Here is a 15,902-nt window from a genome sequence, read left to right on the forward strand (position 1 = left end):
GACACCTGCTGAAAACATTGTTGTATAGACAACAAGCCTACCAAGATGCTTAAAAAGCTGAGGTAATTTTAATCTGTTTTAGTATTTTCGTGTATGTTTTAAAGAAGGGTTGTGAATTTTTCTCAATTTTATTGTTTTATCTTTTTTGTAAATCACTTTGAGATTTTTTAATAAGCAAGTGGTGTATAAATGGTAGAGGTAGTTCAGCCTTTTGCTACTGTTCATAAAAAGATACTGCTGCCATTAGTCACATTATTAATATCTGTGAATAAATTTTTTTGGGGGAAATGCAATTTCCTGGTGCAGGGGATCTTTGTTTGTTGTACTGAAATTGGTGCTTATCTGGAGAATTCATAAGTGACCTGGCAGCTGTCTCCCAATCTTCTGATTTGTTTCATGTTGCTGTACGAATGACAGAAAAGACTCAAGAGATCTGTATTAGCTTGGCTGGGGGGGGGCATATTTGTAAGTTGGAAAAGCAGTGCACCATGTTGCAGTGAACAAGAGACTGCATAGTTGTGAGATTGGAAAGGTTGGTTTGCGTAGTTTAACCTTGTAGCACTGATTTGGAAGGTCATGCCTTAGGCTGTTTTCATAAGTGACAGTTAGAACAGTTTTTGTATTTCCTGTGTCTAAAAATGGAATAAAAAACCTACGTTACCTAGAATACTCTTTCAATGTTAAAATGGCTGCCTTCATTTTTTTAATGCTTTATTAACAATCACAAGCGTTACATTTCAAGGGGAAACACACTCTTTACATCACTTGTGAAAACATCCTTAAGGTCATTTCATTGTTTTGTGTAGTTGTTACTCATTTGCTGTGTGTGATTCATTTTACTCTTTTCATAGATTTATATAACTGAATCTTTATATCCCAAGTAGAGAAATGTGCCCCCAAATTGTGTGGGAAGACTTGCTTGGGTTTAACTGGAAATACGTTATCCTTAGATTAGCTAATTAGGGCTCCATTTGACTTGGGTCTCAAATAAGATTTTAAACTTAGCCCCATTCCAAACAAAGGACCCATTGTGTTTAGGATGGGTCCTTCATAACTTATGGCAGCATACTGGGTGCAAGTACTGCAAAAGATACAGTTCTTATGGATCATGACATCCTAGGATCTATGATAACTACATCTTGTGTCTAAGATTCTGCACTGGCACCTGGCAACTTTGCAAGGATCTTAGCATCAGCAGGAAACTAATGTGGCAGTACTGATGGGCTAGGGTTGGGGAGGGTTTACTGATTTTGTTTGTTACTATGTTTGATATTTTGGTGTTTTTATATTGTAAATTGTCTTGTAATTCTTGGATGACAGGTGGTATAGAAATTTTAATAAATAAGTAATAAAATAAAATTAAGCCTCTCTGTTGTTGCCTGATAAGTTTGGATAGTGAAAGGAAGTGGTGACTGTGTTGCGGAGGGCTGGCACTAAGCCAAGCCTAACTTTAGAGCAGGGGTGCTCAAACTTTTTTCAAAGAGGGCCAGATTTGATGGGGTGAACATGCGTGAGGTCTGGCCAAAGGTGTTGAGCTTTTTTTAGTATTGAAGTTGCTGAGCTTTTTTTTAGATTTTACCCCAGGACATATACTGACACAGGGGCTGGATTAAATCGACTGGAGGGCCGGATTAGGCCCCTGAAACAGACTTAGGACATGCCTGCTTTAGAGGTTGGCTTTTATTTTAGCCTGGGAAAGGGGGCATTCTGCTCCATACTTAGAAACAATGGCTAGTGGAAATGTGTATGGAAATATGACCATAAAATGGACTGGGAAGTTAGCAAGTGGCTTCACTTTTCCTTCCCCCTCATGCTGCAATCCTACATATACTGACCTGGGAGTAAGCCTCATTGAATGCAGTGGGATTTACTTTGGAATAGACACGCATAGGATCCAGCTTTAAATTCCTCTGCTGTCTCCTTTCCCTCTTCCATTTAGCTGTAACATGTAACCATGTTAAGTATATAGATTTTACACATTTTTTATGGGTGCTAGGAATGTAAAAAGATCTTTGCCAAAGGTGGCGATTGGTGTAATTAACTTCTGCTGGCACTAAGGTGCTGAAGCTTTCCTAAAGAGAAAGAGTAAAGCAGTACTTAGGTCCAGGACAACTTAGCTAACACTTCTGCCTCCTTCCTAGGATCTGAGGGAGAAATGGTGTTTCGTGTCTTGCCTGCCATGGAAGCATGCACGACAGACAGACAGACAGACAGACAGACAGACAGACAGAGAGCCTTCCCAGTGGCCACACCCAGATCCTAGAATATCCTGTAAAATATGGTTGGCCCCATCCTTTGCTGTTTGTTTAAGTCCTTTTTATTCCAATAGACTTTTCGTTCTGTGGGGGACAGTGCATTTTATCATTCAGTTGCTGGTCCTCTTCTTCAATGTATCATAGAATGATTTTTTTAATGGAATTTGCAAGGGCAGGATGTAAGTATCTATAAACAGTCCCACCCCCCTCAAGTTAGATATTGCATGTTCCACAAACTCTAGTCTCTTACCGTCCCTTCTCTCAGTTTTCCTGCAATACATAGTTCAGTTGGAGAAGATGAGCAGGCAGACATGCAGAACTGTGGAGAATATATAAATTGTTGTGGACCTTTTATAACTACTTCAAGTATCTTCTATTTTTGTAGCACTGAATTGGCTTCTGAGGCTTCTTAATGTGTCCATAGCAACATGTAATTGTATCTTGCTGACAAAATGTTTAATATGTTAGGAATCAGTATGCACTCATGAAGACGTGCATAAATTTTAAAATGCACACCACACTAGATCCATAATTATTCATCCTTTCTGTCTGCTGTTGGAGGTAGGGAAGTGCCACTCCAGAGAATATAATTCATTGTTCACAGCTATCTAAAACTTAAACTTCCATAAAGTAGATAAGTTGTCTATTTAAAATAAAATAAAATAAAATACTCCTATCTATAGACATGGTGAAAGGGACTGGTTTGATAGGCCAAGGCAGCCAGGCAGTGTTTCTGTAAGTTGTTTGACTTTGTAGAAGTCTGTGTAGCAGAGTGGAGGTAGAGATGGGCTTCATAGTCCCTATTCTGCAAAGCAACTTAACTCCTGTTATGAGCAGAGGTTGTTAGATAGCTGAGTGTTCCTGCCTCCATCACACACCTCACCCTGGCATGGTCTTTCTATATAGTGGAGTAGTGTTGTTACTAATTGGTTTCTTGGAATCCTTGCCTTGCCTTCCTTTTGCACAGGTGAAAACTTTGTTAACCATGAACCTTTATTTTACAGTATTTATACATTTAACAAAATAAATTAAGGAAGGGGTTTCAAAACTTTTAAAATTTGGTTATGTCTTGTTTATATCATCATCTAAAAAGTCAATAAATTTATTACATAATATTTTAAAATGGAGGAGAAAAATAAAACAAATCCTTTATATTCCAACTAGGAAAATGCCCACCAAATTGGATTTGTTTTGGAATGTATCCATGCAACCAGAACATAGGGTCAAACTCTGGATTCTTACATTTGATGTTGAATCTCCCTACAGTCTTGGCTCCCCACCAGTAAACCTGCACTGCCAGCAGCAGCTTTCTAGACTGCAGAAGTCACAGAGTGGGAAGAAGCACCTTGAATATGGCTCAGTTTCATAGTGAGGAGCAAGGCTAGTGTGGAGGAGCCTGTTAAAAAAACCCACACACATATCCCAGCTCAGCACCAGTAGGCTAATCCAGTGCCTCATACAGTAAAATCCACACACTCCTTCTATCCTTCATTTTGTGGACAAAATGCAACAATTACTTTCTTTTTGTTGTTGCTGCAATCTAAATTAGAAAAATTCACCATGGCAATGAGAGCTGGCACAGGAGAGCCCAGGCTCACTCTCTTGTCCTAGACTCTCAGCTAGCAAGACTTACCCCAGAGATTGAAGCAAGTGATTTTGTAGGCAACATCAGAAAATCATTTTATTTAAAATGCAGCTAGCTTAAATAATCAGAAATGGTTTCTGTGATCAGAAATATATAAAGTTACAGTAGCTTTATTGTTCTATAAAAGGAAGCCTGGTTTTCATGTTTTTTTCTGGAAACATGAAGCCCATACACAATGTCTCATTTGCAAGCAACCCCAATAACCAGGAAATCTCTTAAAAGTTAACTGTCAAGTTGATTAAGCATTGTTTTTTAAAAAGTTCTTTCAGAATATGCAGGTTGCATTTTGATAGCTTGTTCATAGGGAATTCATTTTTCTGTTAACAGGATATTATAAAGATGCTATTTGGATTCAAATGCATTGAAACATGAAAACCCAATTCTTTCCTATGTGAAGTCAGATTCTTTCTTTCCTCATGTTCTAGAGGAATGCAGTCCTGTGGGTTTGACTCCCCCCCTTTTTAGATAAAGATGTGTTTTTCTTTGAAGATCTTAATGAAAATGGCAGTCCCACTGAAATGTCTGAAGTATTGCTTGGGAACTTGCCTCTGATCCAAAGAAGTTAGTTTGGTATGCCTGAGGGCTTAGACACACCCAGGGGTATTTTTTACTCCCTCCACCCCAGAACAGCAAGGCCCCCCTCCCCCTCCCTTGCTAGATCAGACTGCTTTTGAAAGGTCTCAATGTTTGAAAGAGGCTTGTTATGTGACACAAGGAGGCTGCTATTCAATAAACATCATCCCAAAGCTGCCTTGGACATGCAGAAGTAGTTTTGTGACTCTCTGGATTTTGGTCACTGTTTCCTTTTTTCTTCTTGGCAATAAAGCAGTTAATTATCATTTCATTACTACTGGGAGAGTTACAAGAGAGAAGGATTTCCTTCTGAAGCCAAGGTTTGTGTTTGCTCTTTATTATTTGAGGAAAACATATCATCCCTCAACAGCACTTTCCTTCCTGCTGCTTCTATATTTCCAATAGGCAAAGTTCTGCTGGATTGTATTATGTGATACACATTAAAAGATGTAACTTTAACTTGTGCTTGATTACACCTTGTGTAGGTAAGACATGTTTTATTGTGTTAAATAGCTGATGCCCAGTATAGTGTTGCATATATGAGCTGGAAGTTCAAGTTCAGCCATGAGGTGGCTTGGTAGCCTAAGTTTGCTGCCCCACAGTCTCAGAACTCCATCTGTAATAAGGGGAGAAAGTTGTCTTATCTTATAGGCTGTTCTAAATATTATTGATGACTGAGTCAAATGTACAGACATTAGTCTCTGCATAATGCAGCCCTTCCAGAACTGTATAGCTTCACATTGCAGGATTGTGTGTGTGCGGAGGATGGGAGATCATATTTGAATGCTCCCCTTTGTAGTATTGTATTTATATGGTAAGCCATCACGTCAAAGAGATGGTAAGGCTGAATGTTGGCTTTTGCCTTCCAGGTGACCCTGAGATGGTGAATGTGAAACAGTTTTACTTCAAAAAAGTGTTACATAACTATCAAAAGGGCCATGTGTGGTGTTCATGTGTTCACCAGGGCTCTTCTGCCAGTTCTTTCCTACTTCAATTCTTTGTACTCCATCAAAATCTGCTCTCGAAGCATCATTTGATATGGAGTGATGTGATACAGCAAAAAGGAAAAGGCCAGCATAGTGTAGTAGTTAGAGTACTGAACGAAGACCTGGGAAACCAGAATTCAAATCCCACTCAACTATGAAGCTTATGGGTGAACTTGGGCCAAGTCATTATCTCTCAGCCTAACGTATCTCAAAGAGTTGTTGTGAGGATAAAATGGAGAGCGATAGAAGTGTGTATGCCACTTTGAGCTAAATAAAGAAAAGATGTGATGTACCGTACATGCATTACAGACAACTCCCTGTTTGCTGGGGGAGAAATAAACTTAAATAAACATAAGACTGTATGGATCCCAGTCTAATATACTGCATGCAATGAATATATATTTGCAACACCTTTAACATGCCTTTTGTTACTGTTTTATAAGCATGTTTTCCAAAAACATTTTCTGTAGGTATTGTATACCATTCTTGATTGTTTTTATTTTCTTAAGTAAAATTATGCAATGGACAGTTCTGAAGAATCTAAGCAAATGGTTTGGCACAGGATGACACAGTCCTTTTCTCCAGTTGTCCTGTGATCCTACCCCATGTGCCATGGGAACTGCTGCACCAAAGTCTTGTTTAACATTCTAGCATGGTGCAACTGTAGGCTTCTCATGCTCATTTAGGAAAAATAAAGGTATCTTAGGCTGTGCACACATTACTGTTTATTCTTGCTCCAGTGTGCTCTCACTGCTGTTGTTTGAAGCCATGTGCACATGAAGTGAGCCACAATCCATATCTATCCTGTAGTTTCCTGAGAAATATTGCTGTTTGAAGCATTTCCCCTCAAACCAGCTTTCATCCAATTTGAAAACACAAGACACATTCACTTTGCAGTTAAGCTAAAATGTGTACATTTGAGAGAGCCATTATACATATGCAGATGGCAGCTTTGTGAATGCAAGTTTGGGGTAGGGTGGGATGGCTGGGGTGGGGGGCTTGCAGACATTGGGAAACCAAGCAGGAAGTGCACATTGGGTGAAGACATTCCCATTGCTTATCTGGTGTGTACAGCAATGTTCAAATGCAACTTGAAGCACAGCAGGGAAAAATGACCTTACTGTGTTTTAAACCACTAATGGAGACATAGCCTTATTTATGCATACAAATAAATTTGCCACTGTGAGAATATGTACTGGAATTAATAGCTTCTCAATGTCCGACTTCGCTTCTAAGTAGATTTTTCATTAAGATCTAAAATTAGCTGTGGGCCTTAGCTCTGCTATTCTAACAACAAAAATTTAATTATTCACTTTGAAAGCAGTAGTTTTGACAAGGCACAGGCTTTCTTCCTAGTGAGTCATCTGCATAAAAACATGTTTGCCTAACATTTTAATACTGCAGTAGCCTTAGTAGTATTTTTATCAATATGTTAAAACAAGAATTCTGCTGCTGGAATTACGTGATTGTGTTGTGGGGTGCTGCAGGGTACTATCTCGTCTCCAGTGCTATTTAACATCTACATGAAGCTGTTGGGAACCATTGGGAGTAATCTTTAGGAGATTTGGGGTGAGATGTCATCAGTATGCTGTATCAGGAGAGGCCATGCAAGTCCTAAACCAGTACCTGGACTTGGTGGTGGGCTGAATGAGGGCCCACAAATGGAGTCTGAATCCTGGCAGGATTCAAGAGCAGGGTTCATAGTCTGGGGCTACTCCTGGGTCCATCTCTAGCTCTTGAGGCCCAAGTAATCTCAGTGGCTAGAAGTACCTTTTACCAACTCCAGCTGTTTCTAAATCAGGATAGACTGACCACTGTTGGCCACATTGCTGCTGTGCACTTTGGTGGTACTGCCCCTGAGGTTGCCCAGAAGCTGCAGCCAGTGCAAGATGCAGCTGCTCAACTGCTCACTGTGGTAGAATATTGCCATAATCATTTGTTGATTGATCATGTTTTGCCATTGGTGAAAGCATGGCACCTTTAAGACTAATTAATTCAGCCTCTAATCCTATCTGGGAGCCATCCCCATGGACTTTAGTGAGAGTTAGTTCTGAGTAATATATGGTTATTGTGACATTAACCTCTCCTAAACCATGGTTAGGCACTTTTTAGTTTATTTAAGCACTAAGTACTTCCACAACGACAATGTTTTTATGTCCACACTTTTGCAAGTGAGGAGGCAATGTTTTATATAAGTTTAAAGTTTAGTATGTTCAGCTATTGGGAGCTGGAAATCCTTGCAGATCTATGGCAAATCACTTGGAGATTTGTCAGTGGTTTCAACCCATCTGCCTATCCCTGGTGTGTTTATGATATTTTATGCAAATCAAAATCTGTGCCACTTTGAAAGATTGACTCTATATGGTGCCTTTCCCCCCTTTTTTCCAGATGATATTAACTGTGTTCCTGAGTAACAATGAACAGATTCTGACTGAAGTGCCAATTACACCTGAAACAACCTGCCGAGATGTGGTGGAATTTTGCAAAGAACCTGGGGAAGGTAGTTGCCATCTTTCTGAAGTCTGGCGTGGAAATGGTAAGCAATCACTTGGTATCCTGAACTAGTGATTTTATGCTGAATTTTTACTTTTGAGAGGGCATTAGCTCAATAGTATGCCAGGCTTTATAATTTCATTCTTGTTTGAGACAATTGCAGTCTTTCTAATTTTCAACAGCTCTAGCACTATCAACCTTAGGGAAACATACTTACACACACAGTTCCCCCTTAGGCTCAACATGAGAAGGTATTTTCATAATGCAGGGAGATGGGTGATAATATGGAAATGGTTAATTAATAAAAATCGGATTGTCAGACATGTCAATGTTGTGTTTTAATGTTGTGCTCCCCCACCCCACCCCACCCCACCCCACCCCACCCCGCCATTATATTATCACTTGCCCTCTAAATTATCATTAGAAGAGGCATGGTATTCAAAATTAATTTAGTAGCACCTTTTGTAGCACCTTTAATTTAGTTTGTGAAGATGGTTTGTATATAACATGGACTTGCATGTACAGTAACGAAATGTGCGCATTTAGCCTTAAACCTATGGCTAACAAAATAGATGTGATGAGTTCCTCAGAATGGGAGAAGTTGCCCACCCAGCTAATTCTGGCAGAAGATGAAAGTCTCATATAATTGCCTTAATTACTGTAAATTAGCTCTGTATGGCATAATCCCCAGAAAATGGGTAAAGAGCAAATTAAAAATCAGTATACCTGGAGAGAGATTAGAGCAGACACTGAAGCAGTCAGAGAGCCAATGTTACAAAGATTCTTACTTCACTAAGGTCCATTTAATATTGTTAAGGTGTGGGGAGAGGAAGGAATACGTCAGGAACATGGAGGAGCTTAAGAGAGTCCTCTCCCCATTTGTTACATCAGCAGCCCAGAATGATGTTTAGCAATCCTCATGAACTGTAAAGAAGCACTTCTGTCAAACCCGCTTAGTTGCCTTCTTTGGAAAAAGTGATTGGCAAAAGGTCTGTTAACCCAATGCACTTTGACTTTAGCAAACCTTTGACCTAATGGTATATTATACCCCTTTTCTTTTTGAAAGCTTAAGAAATGAAGTAGAAGGGTCACCTTCTAGATGTTATCAGCCTCAGCTAGTATGGCCAATAGTTGGGGATGATGGGAATTGTAGTCCAGCAATATCTGGAGAGCACAACAATGGCTACCTCTTTAGATGGCAATGGAGTGAAGGAGAGATCATGCTCATTGGGACAGTAATAAATGAACTGGTATCATTCTGCAAAAGTCATTATTTGGCATTGTTTAGTATCTTCAGCAGCTTATTTATTTCAGCAATTTATATACTGCTTCACACCTTAGTTTACATAAATGACTTGTATGAAGTAGTAATACAATACCATCTAGGCTAGTAGAACTTGTGATCTGTCATGGCAAACACCTGCCATGTACTGTAGCCTTGCCAAGAACATGATATCCTACTGAGTTTTTTGGCTCACAAGTTGTTCAAGGCCTTGGCTAGAACAATGGCGATCTCCTTATAGACTGTTGAACTGTAACAGGGATAGCCAATGTGAAGCCTGCCTGATGTTATGGACTACAGCTCCCATCAGTCCCAGCCTGCATGGTCAGTGGTCAGGGATGATGAGCATTAGAGTACAACAACATCTGAGGGGCACCATATCGGCTATCCCAGATGACAGAATTAGTTATATGCAAATGGCTTGGTGGTATGAAAAGTATGCCCTTTAAAAACTCAGCTTTTGTAAGTTACAGATAGGTAGCCGTGTTGGTCTGCCATAGTCAAAACAAAAAAAATTCCTTCCAGTAGCACCTTAAAGACCAACTAAGTTAGTTCTTGGTATGAGCTTTCGTGGAAGAAGTGTGCATGCACACGAAAGCTCATACCAAGAACTAACTTAGTTGGTCTTTAAGGTGCTAGTGGAAGGAATTTTTTTTGTTTCAGCTTTTGTAAGACATGCAACTTTCTGAAAAATTATTCAAAACAATCTTATTCCTTGAAGAATAAGAATAAGATTATCCCTCAAAAAAGTTGGAAAAGCAAATGTTTGAAAAACTGAAATAAATTATTTGGACCCTACTAACGTGATTTAGAAAAAGTTATTAGGTGAGAGAAAAGTAAAATAAACTGTTAATACTTCATTTTATTTTATTTAGAACGACACATCCCCTTTGATCACATGATGTATGACCATCTACAGAAGTGGGGACCCCGTAGGGAGGAGGTCAAGTTTTTTCTTCGACATGAAGAATCCCCAACAGAAAGTAGTGAACAAGGTGGGTATATTTTAAATTGTTCATTGGTGCCTCAGCAGCTCATCTTTATGTGACTCAGTTTTGTAAAGACAAGTAAAACTTGTCAATATGATGACAAAATACTTGTGTTGACTCTATAGTACAGATGGTTGAAGCTAAATAAAAGAATTTCTATAGGGCAAAGCGTCCCCTGCTCCCCGCCCATAGGCCTTTACCACAGCTGCCCAACTCTATCCAGCATTATTTTGCTCATTCTTACTGATGTCTGGTCATTATGCCAGCCCCTACTCTCCCCTTGTTTCTTCTTTTTCCTCTTCATTACCTCTCAAGTCCTTAGACATTTCTGTTTGCTTTCTCTTCCTTCCACCTATCCACCCATTAAGCTCATGAATTGTAAGAACCATTTGCTTCCAGACACCACAGTCATTCTTCCTTCTCCCCTTTCTGTTCCCAAGATGTGCCCCCAATAATAATCTCAGCTTTAATTCTTACAAGTAAGCTGCTGGTTATCATGGTTACAGAGAAAATTTCAGAAACTGTTGGAGCAGGTATTTGGAAGACTAAATTTAAAAAACCCAGCCTATATGAATGACTTCAGAAATAATGTCAGGATTTTGTTGGAGCCTGACAAGGATGTGTAAAGTATTTGGGTTTGCAGACACCCAAAACCAATGTGCTTAATCTGTCTGTCTTTTGCTAGCTGAGTAGGTTTCCTTACACATTTTCAAAAAAACATACATTTTAAAATTGGGCAAAAAATGGGGTTTGGGCTCAGAAAAAGGCTTTTAAATATAATGACATTGTAGTAGGGAAACATCAGGAATGGTTGACAACAGCAACAACTTTTTTTAAAAAATGGGCTATTTGGGGAAGGCACAAAATCCTCAGGGGCTGGGAGCTGGATGCTGTATACAGGATACAGGCCATGTGTTAGGCATTTCTGACCCTCCAGAGAAGATGCAAACATTCTCCTTTTGGGCATTACATTCGGTGAAAAAAACTATCACTCTTACGTACATGCATGCCACCGCTTCTAACATTCAGAGCCACCTTTGGGCTCCTTCCTAAGGCTAATACCTGCTTCTTCCAACTTCTACATGTATGTATTTTTGCCTTTTACAAGCATGTTGTATTTGGACTTTTCTGCAGTTGAGCTTTTAATCCCTATGTTCTCTTGCTACTTGCTCTTCTCTAAATTCCACATTCCTTCCACCCACCCCACCTCTTCTTCCAAAGTCATTACAAGGTCAGTCACTCCCAGTATTATTATAGAGTGAGAGCCTGTAGCTGCATCCCCAAGCAGCTTAGCTGCCAGTATGTAGCAACAGCAGCAGCCAATCAAGCCAGGCATCATTCACATTCATAGTGGTGATAAAATTGTGTTCTGCCAAGCTTCACTATAAACAGGTTACACAAGCTAAGGTCGGTAGAAATATATCAAATATATAAAGTTACCACTGAGCTTAATGCTTAGTGTACATTTGCTCAAATGTCTAAGCAGCCTGCCTCCTGAGCTGATATAAAACATACCAACTATGTTCCTAAGTGCATAACATCTACTAAAAGAGACAATCCAAACATTCTAATCTGGAAGTGGATTCCTTTAGAAATCCATTTCAGATAATGGCTTTGTGATGATGGCTGTGTTCGGATGCAGTCCTAAACTCTGGTTTGTTTCACTCCACTATGGTATGTTTGTACATCTGCCCCAACCAACTAACTATGGCTTGATCTGAAATCAGGGGAGCCAACTTAAATAAAATATGGGGGGAGGGCAGATAAGTCCCACCCTGCATAATCAAGCACAAGATGTGTTGCATGCACACCACTTGAATGGCAATGCCCATTAATGGGGTGGGACTGGCCCCCAAATGCTTTATTAGGGGGCTGAAGGGACCTCAGTCCCTAGGAGTTGGAACCTATGTCTGAAACTACAGACAATTTGAGGTTGGCTTGTGAACCTTGACTTGGATTAACTGGTGGGCAAGGCCAGAGGCAAAAGCAGATGGAGCAGTGGGTGTAAATACACACACTCATACACCCCTCTGTCCTCAGTCCAAACAGGCAAGGGACATTTTCAGAGTTCATTGACACATTCCAACCAGGAAAAAACACCCTAAATAAAAGCAAGGACTGCGAGGAAAGTTCAGAGTGCCAAGTGGGCTGCATTGGACCTGAGGTTTGCCACTGCTACACTAGTTTCCCAGAAAAACATTGGTAAAAATTTCAACCCTCAGATACCCCAGATTTGCTTTCTTCCTTCATGGAGCAATACCAAGAGTGGTCGGCTGAGTGCTTACAAGTGAAGAGATGGGCAGACAATTATTGATGGGAACTAGTTAAAAGAGAGGAATGACTTTACCCTCCCTGGAACAGTTGCAGTGAAAGTGGCAAGTGCTCTTTACACAAAATGGGATGTTGCTTCCTCCAGCAAAAGTGATGGTGAATTTTCAAGGGGCAGGAACAGTGTTTGAAGTTTCCCAATCCTGTCTATCCCTTCTAAATTTCTCCACAAAGAAAGAGGATAATTACTTGATGGTTACACCACAGAAAAACTACTCTGATTATGTTGGTTTCAGCGGTCATTGCGTAGCTCTTAACTGAGCTTCAGATAGGGCTAGAAAAACAAACACCTGTCCCACCAGTAGGTTGGAAAACATTTACTCATAAATTGTTTTCATCAAATCAAAATAGGAGTTCTTGTTTTGAGAGAATCTTCTTTTAAAAAGTTGACTAAGATTTAGGAAGCTGTTTCAGTAGAAGCAATGCATTTAAATGTTCTAACTGTATTCTTCCCAGGCCGTCAGACTCAAAACCAAAGGAACGGAATCAGTATACCTGGGGAGAAGCGGTCTGAAAATGGGGTATGTGGCCAATTGCAAAAACAAGATATTTTATGGTTTATTTTATTTTGTTTTATTTTATTTTATTTTATTTTATTTTATTTTATTTTATTTTATTTTATTTTATTTGCATCTCCAAAATATTTATTTATACAATTTCAAATACTGCTATGTATTTCTGGCTGTAAATCTTTTATAACGATGCTCAGGGGGAGAACTTTATATTAGGAAATTGTACAAAGAACTTTTATCAGGACTGTTTGGCATCTGCTTATATTGAATTCCCTGTAGCCTTCAGTTTATAATACCTTGGAAATACTACATGTTTCTACTGTATACCCAGAATGAAAAGACATGTAGCTCTCTCACACATTTACTCAGAAAGGTTTGCTGGATCAGACCAAAAGCCAGTCTAGTCTAGTTTAAGTAGTTTTGGCGGTGTGTGTGTGCGGGTGGGTGGGTGAAAAGGTCGCTCCCTCCTGTTGGCTATTTGCAGTATGGTAGCGCTGCAGAGAGCTTGCTGGGGAGATCATGCATTAAAAAAAAGGGACTCAAAAATAACAAGGTTTTAATTACGAAGAAACAAAAACTCCTTATACACTAAATACATTAACAACAAACCAGACCCAACCACCAACCCAACCCCCAGGGTAATGGGAGAGCTAGGTGCTGCTCCTTATATACTACATGCAAATGCTGACACACCTTAATCAATGCAACTCGGCAGCACCTGCTATGTTTCACAGCTGTAAAGCTGCGTCTCGTTATCTTGCTCTGGCCCTTGCTCTGGCCCCTTAAAGACATACACATTAGGTGGAACAATGATGAACCTTTACATTTAAAGAAACCATTCAACATTTCCCCTGCGGTTCATCATTGTGGAACAAAAACATAAAGCATACTTTGTACATACTGAATATCAGGTATGTCCATGTCCCTTCGAATTAATTCGCCACGTATTGCCTCCAGACGTCTCAAGTGTGCTGCCAAATCACCACCAGGCTGCAACTTCGTCTGGTACAGCTGCTTGAAAAACGTCAATGCAGACGCTGACTCCTTTCTAACATGCACTGCTGCAAGACTGTCCCACATTTCTTTGGCAGTTTTCTTATTCCTTATATAGACTACTTGCTGGTCGCTAACTGCCAAATTAATTATCGCCCTGGCTTTTGCATCTCCTTTCGACCAAGCATTAGTTACAGGGTCAGGAGGGTCATCAGTCACATAGGTCCATACTTCCCTAGAGGTCAAAAGCGCCTCCACCCGAAAAGACCATAAACTATAGTTCTCATCTGTTAGCTGTGGGAAGACCAGAGCCTTCTCAGCTTCAGGAACCCGGTCAACCATTCTGGAAATCTTCCAGACCCACAAAAACTACACTAACAGGAGAAGGAGTTTTCAAACCTTTCTCAGAGTCCAAAAATATGCAGTCATCCACTCAGCAGCTGGGCCCATAACCAAAGATGTTGGCTATTTGCAGTATGGTAGCGCTGCAGAGAGCTTGCTGGGGAGACCATGCATTAAAAAGAAAGGGACTCAAAAATAACAAGGTTTTAATTACGAAAAAACAAAAACTCCTTATACACTAAATACATTAACAACAAACCAGACCCAACCACCAACCCAACCCCCAGGGTAATGGGAGAGCTAGGTGCTGCTCCTTATATACTACATGCAAATGCTGACACACCTTAATCAATGCAACTCGGCAGCACCTGCTATGTTTCACAGCTGTAAAGCTGGGTCTCGTTATCTTGCTCTGGCCCTTGCTCTGGCCCCCTAAAGACATACACATTAGGTGGAACAATGATGAACCTTTACATTTAAAGAAACCATTCAACACCTCCCTCCTCCAAAGATTCTTTTAATCTTTGTGAGACATGTGAAATTTAAGAATATTAGAGGTGGTGGTCTTACTTTAAAATGTGGACAGTTTCCCCCCTCCCTTTTCTTGTGTCCCCTCCCCACAAGACTTGTTTGCTCCATAGCATTCAAGGCACACATGCTTGGAAGTAAGTACCACTGAACAAAGTGGTAAGAGTTGGGTTATTAATCTTCAGTGGATTCTAGTGCAATATGGAAAGTAGCCCATTTGTATGGTTGGGCTAAATTGCTAAATTGCACTGAAAAATAGGCAGACTAATATTGAATTATTTGAACAATGCCAGTCTAATACGCCTGTGCTCATTTTCTGCCAGGAAGGCAAAAGTGGATTTATAGGCTTAAGTAATTAATCATCTTACCATTTAGTAATTCATTAGGATTATTTATTGTTTTTGGAATGCTGAATATTTTGCTAGCACAAGAATAAATATAAAAAAACCAGCCTGTGTAAATGTTTTCCCCCCACCGTAAAACCTATTCATGCATATAATCGATCTAAAAAATATTTTACTGATCCATGTAAGAATGTGTTAGTATATACATACCTGCTTTTATTCAACATGGATTTAAGACTAGATTATGAAGCTTCTCCATTCCAGTGGTTGTAAAGTTCTTAAAGAATGGCTCACTCTGGGTTTCCAACCTTTTTAGGCCTGTAGGCACATTTGCATAGTTGAGTGAGTTCTGTGGCCGCCCCCGCTCCTAGATCACGCACACCCTGGAGCAAAAGAAAGAAAGTGTATGCACACAATTTCTCTTTTCTAATGGATCTAGGTAGAAGCCAGATCCAGAGGAAATAATCTGAGCCTTTAAAAGCACATCGAGCTGAAATAAAAAGTGGAAAAAAGTCATTCTTCCAACTTTCTCCTTCAGCTTTATGCACATTTCAAGGAAGAAGAAGGTAACCGCCACCACAACCTCCTGACTTAGGGAAGGGTGTCCAAACTTTTTTCAAGGAGGGCCAGAT

General features: G+C 39.9%; 1 protein-coding gene across 5 annotated transcripts in view; it reads left to right on the forward strand.

The window, feature by feature from the left end:
• PPP1R13B (protein phosphatase 1 regulatory subunit 13B) overlaps nucleotides 1-15,902 on the forward strand; it is a 67,091-nt gene that overhangs the window by 16,011 nt on the left and 35,178 nt on the right. For all 5 annotated transcript variants that reach the window (XM_079984933.1, XM_079984932.1, XM_079984931.1 and 2 more), the window contains exons 2-4: nucleotides 7,848-7,995; nucleotides 10,110-10,229; nucleotides 13,008-13,072. In XM_079984933.1, the coding sequence (XP_079841059.1) occupies nucleotides 7,848-7,995; nucleotides 10,110-10,229; nucleotides 13,008-13,072 (333 nt within the window). The remainder of the gene's footprint in view (nucleotides 1-7,847; nucleotides 7,996-10,109; nucleotides 10,230-13,007; nucleotides 13,073-15,902) is intronic.

This window comes from Podarcis cretensis, assembly GCF_951804945.1.
Source record: "Podarcis cretensis genome assembly, chromosome: 1".
Taxonomy (NCBI): domain Eukaryota; kingdom Metazoa; phylum Chordata; class Lepidosauria; order Squamata; family Lacertidae; genus Podarcis; species Podarcis cretensis.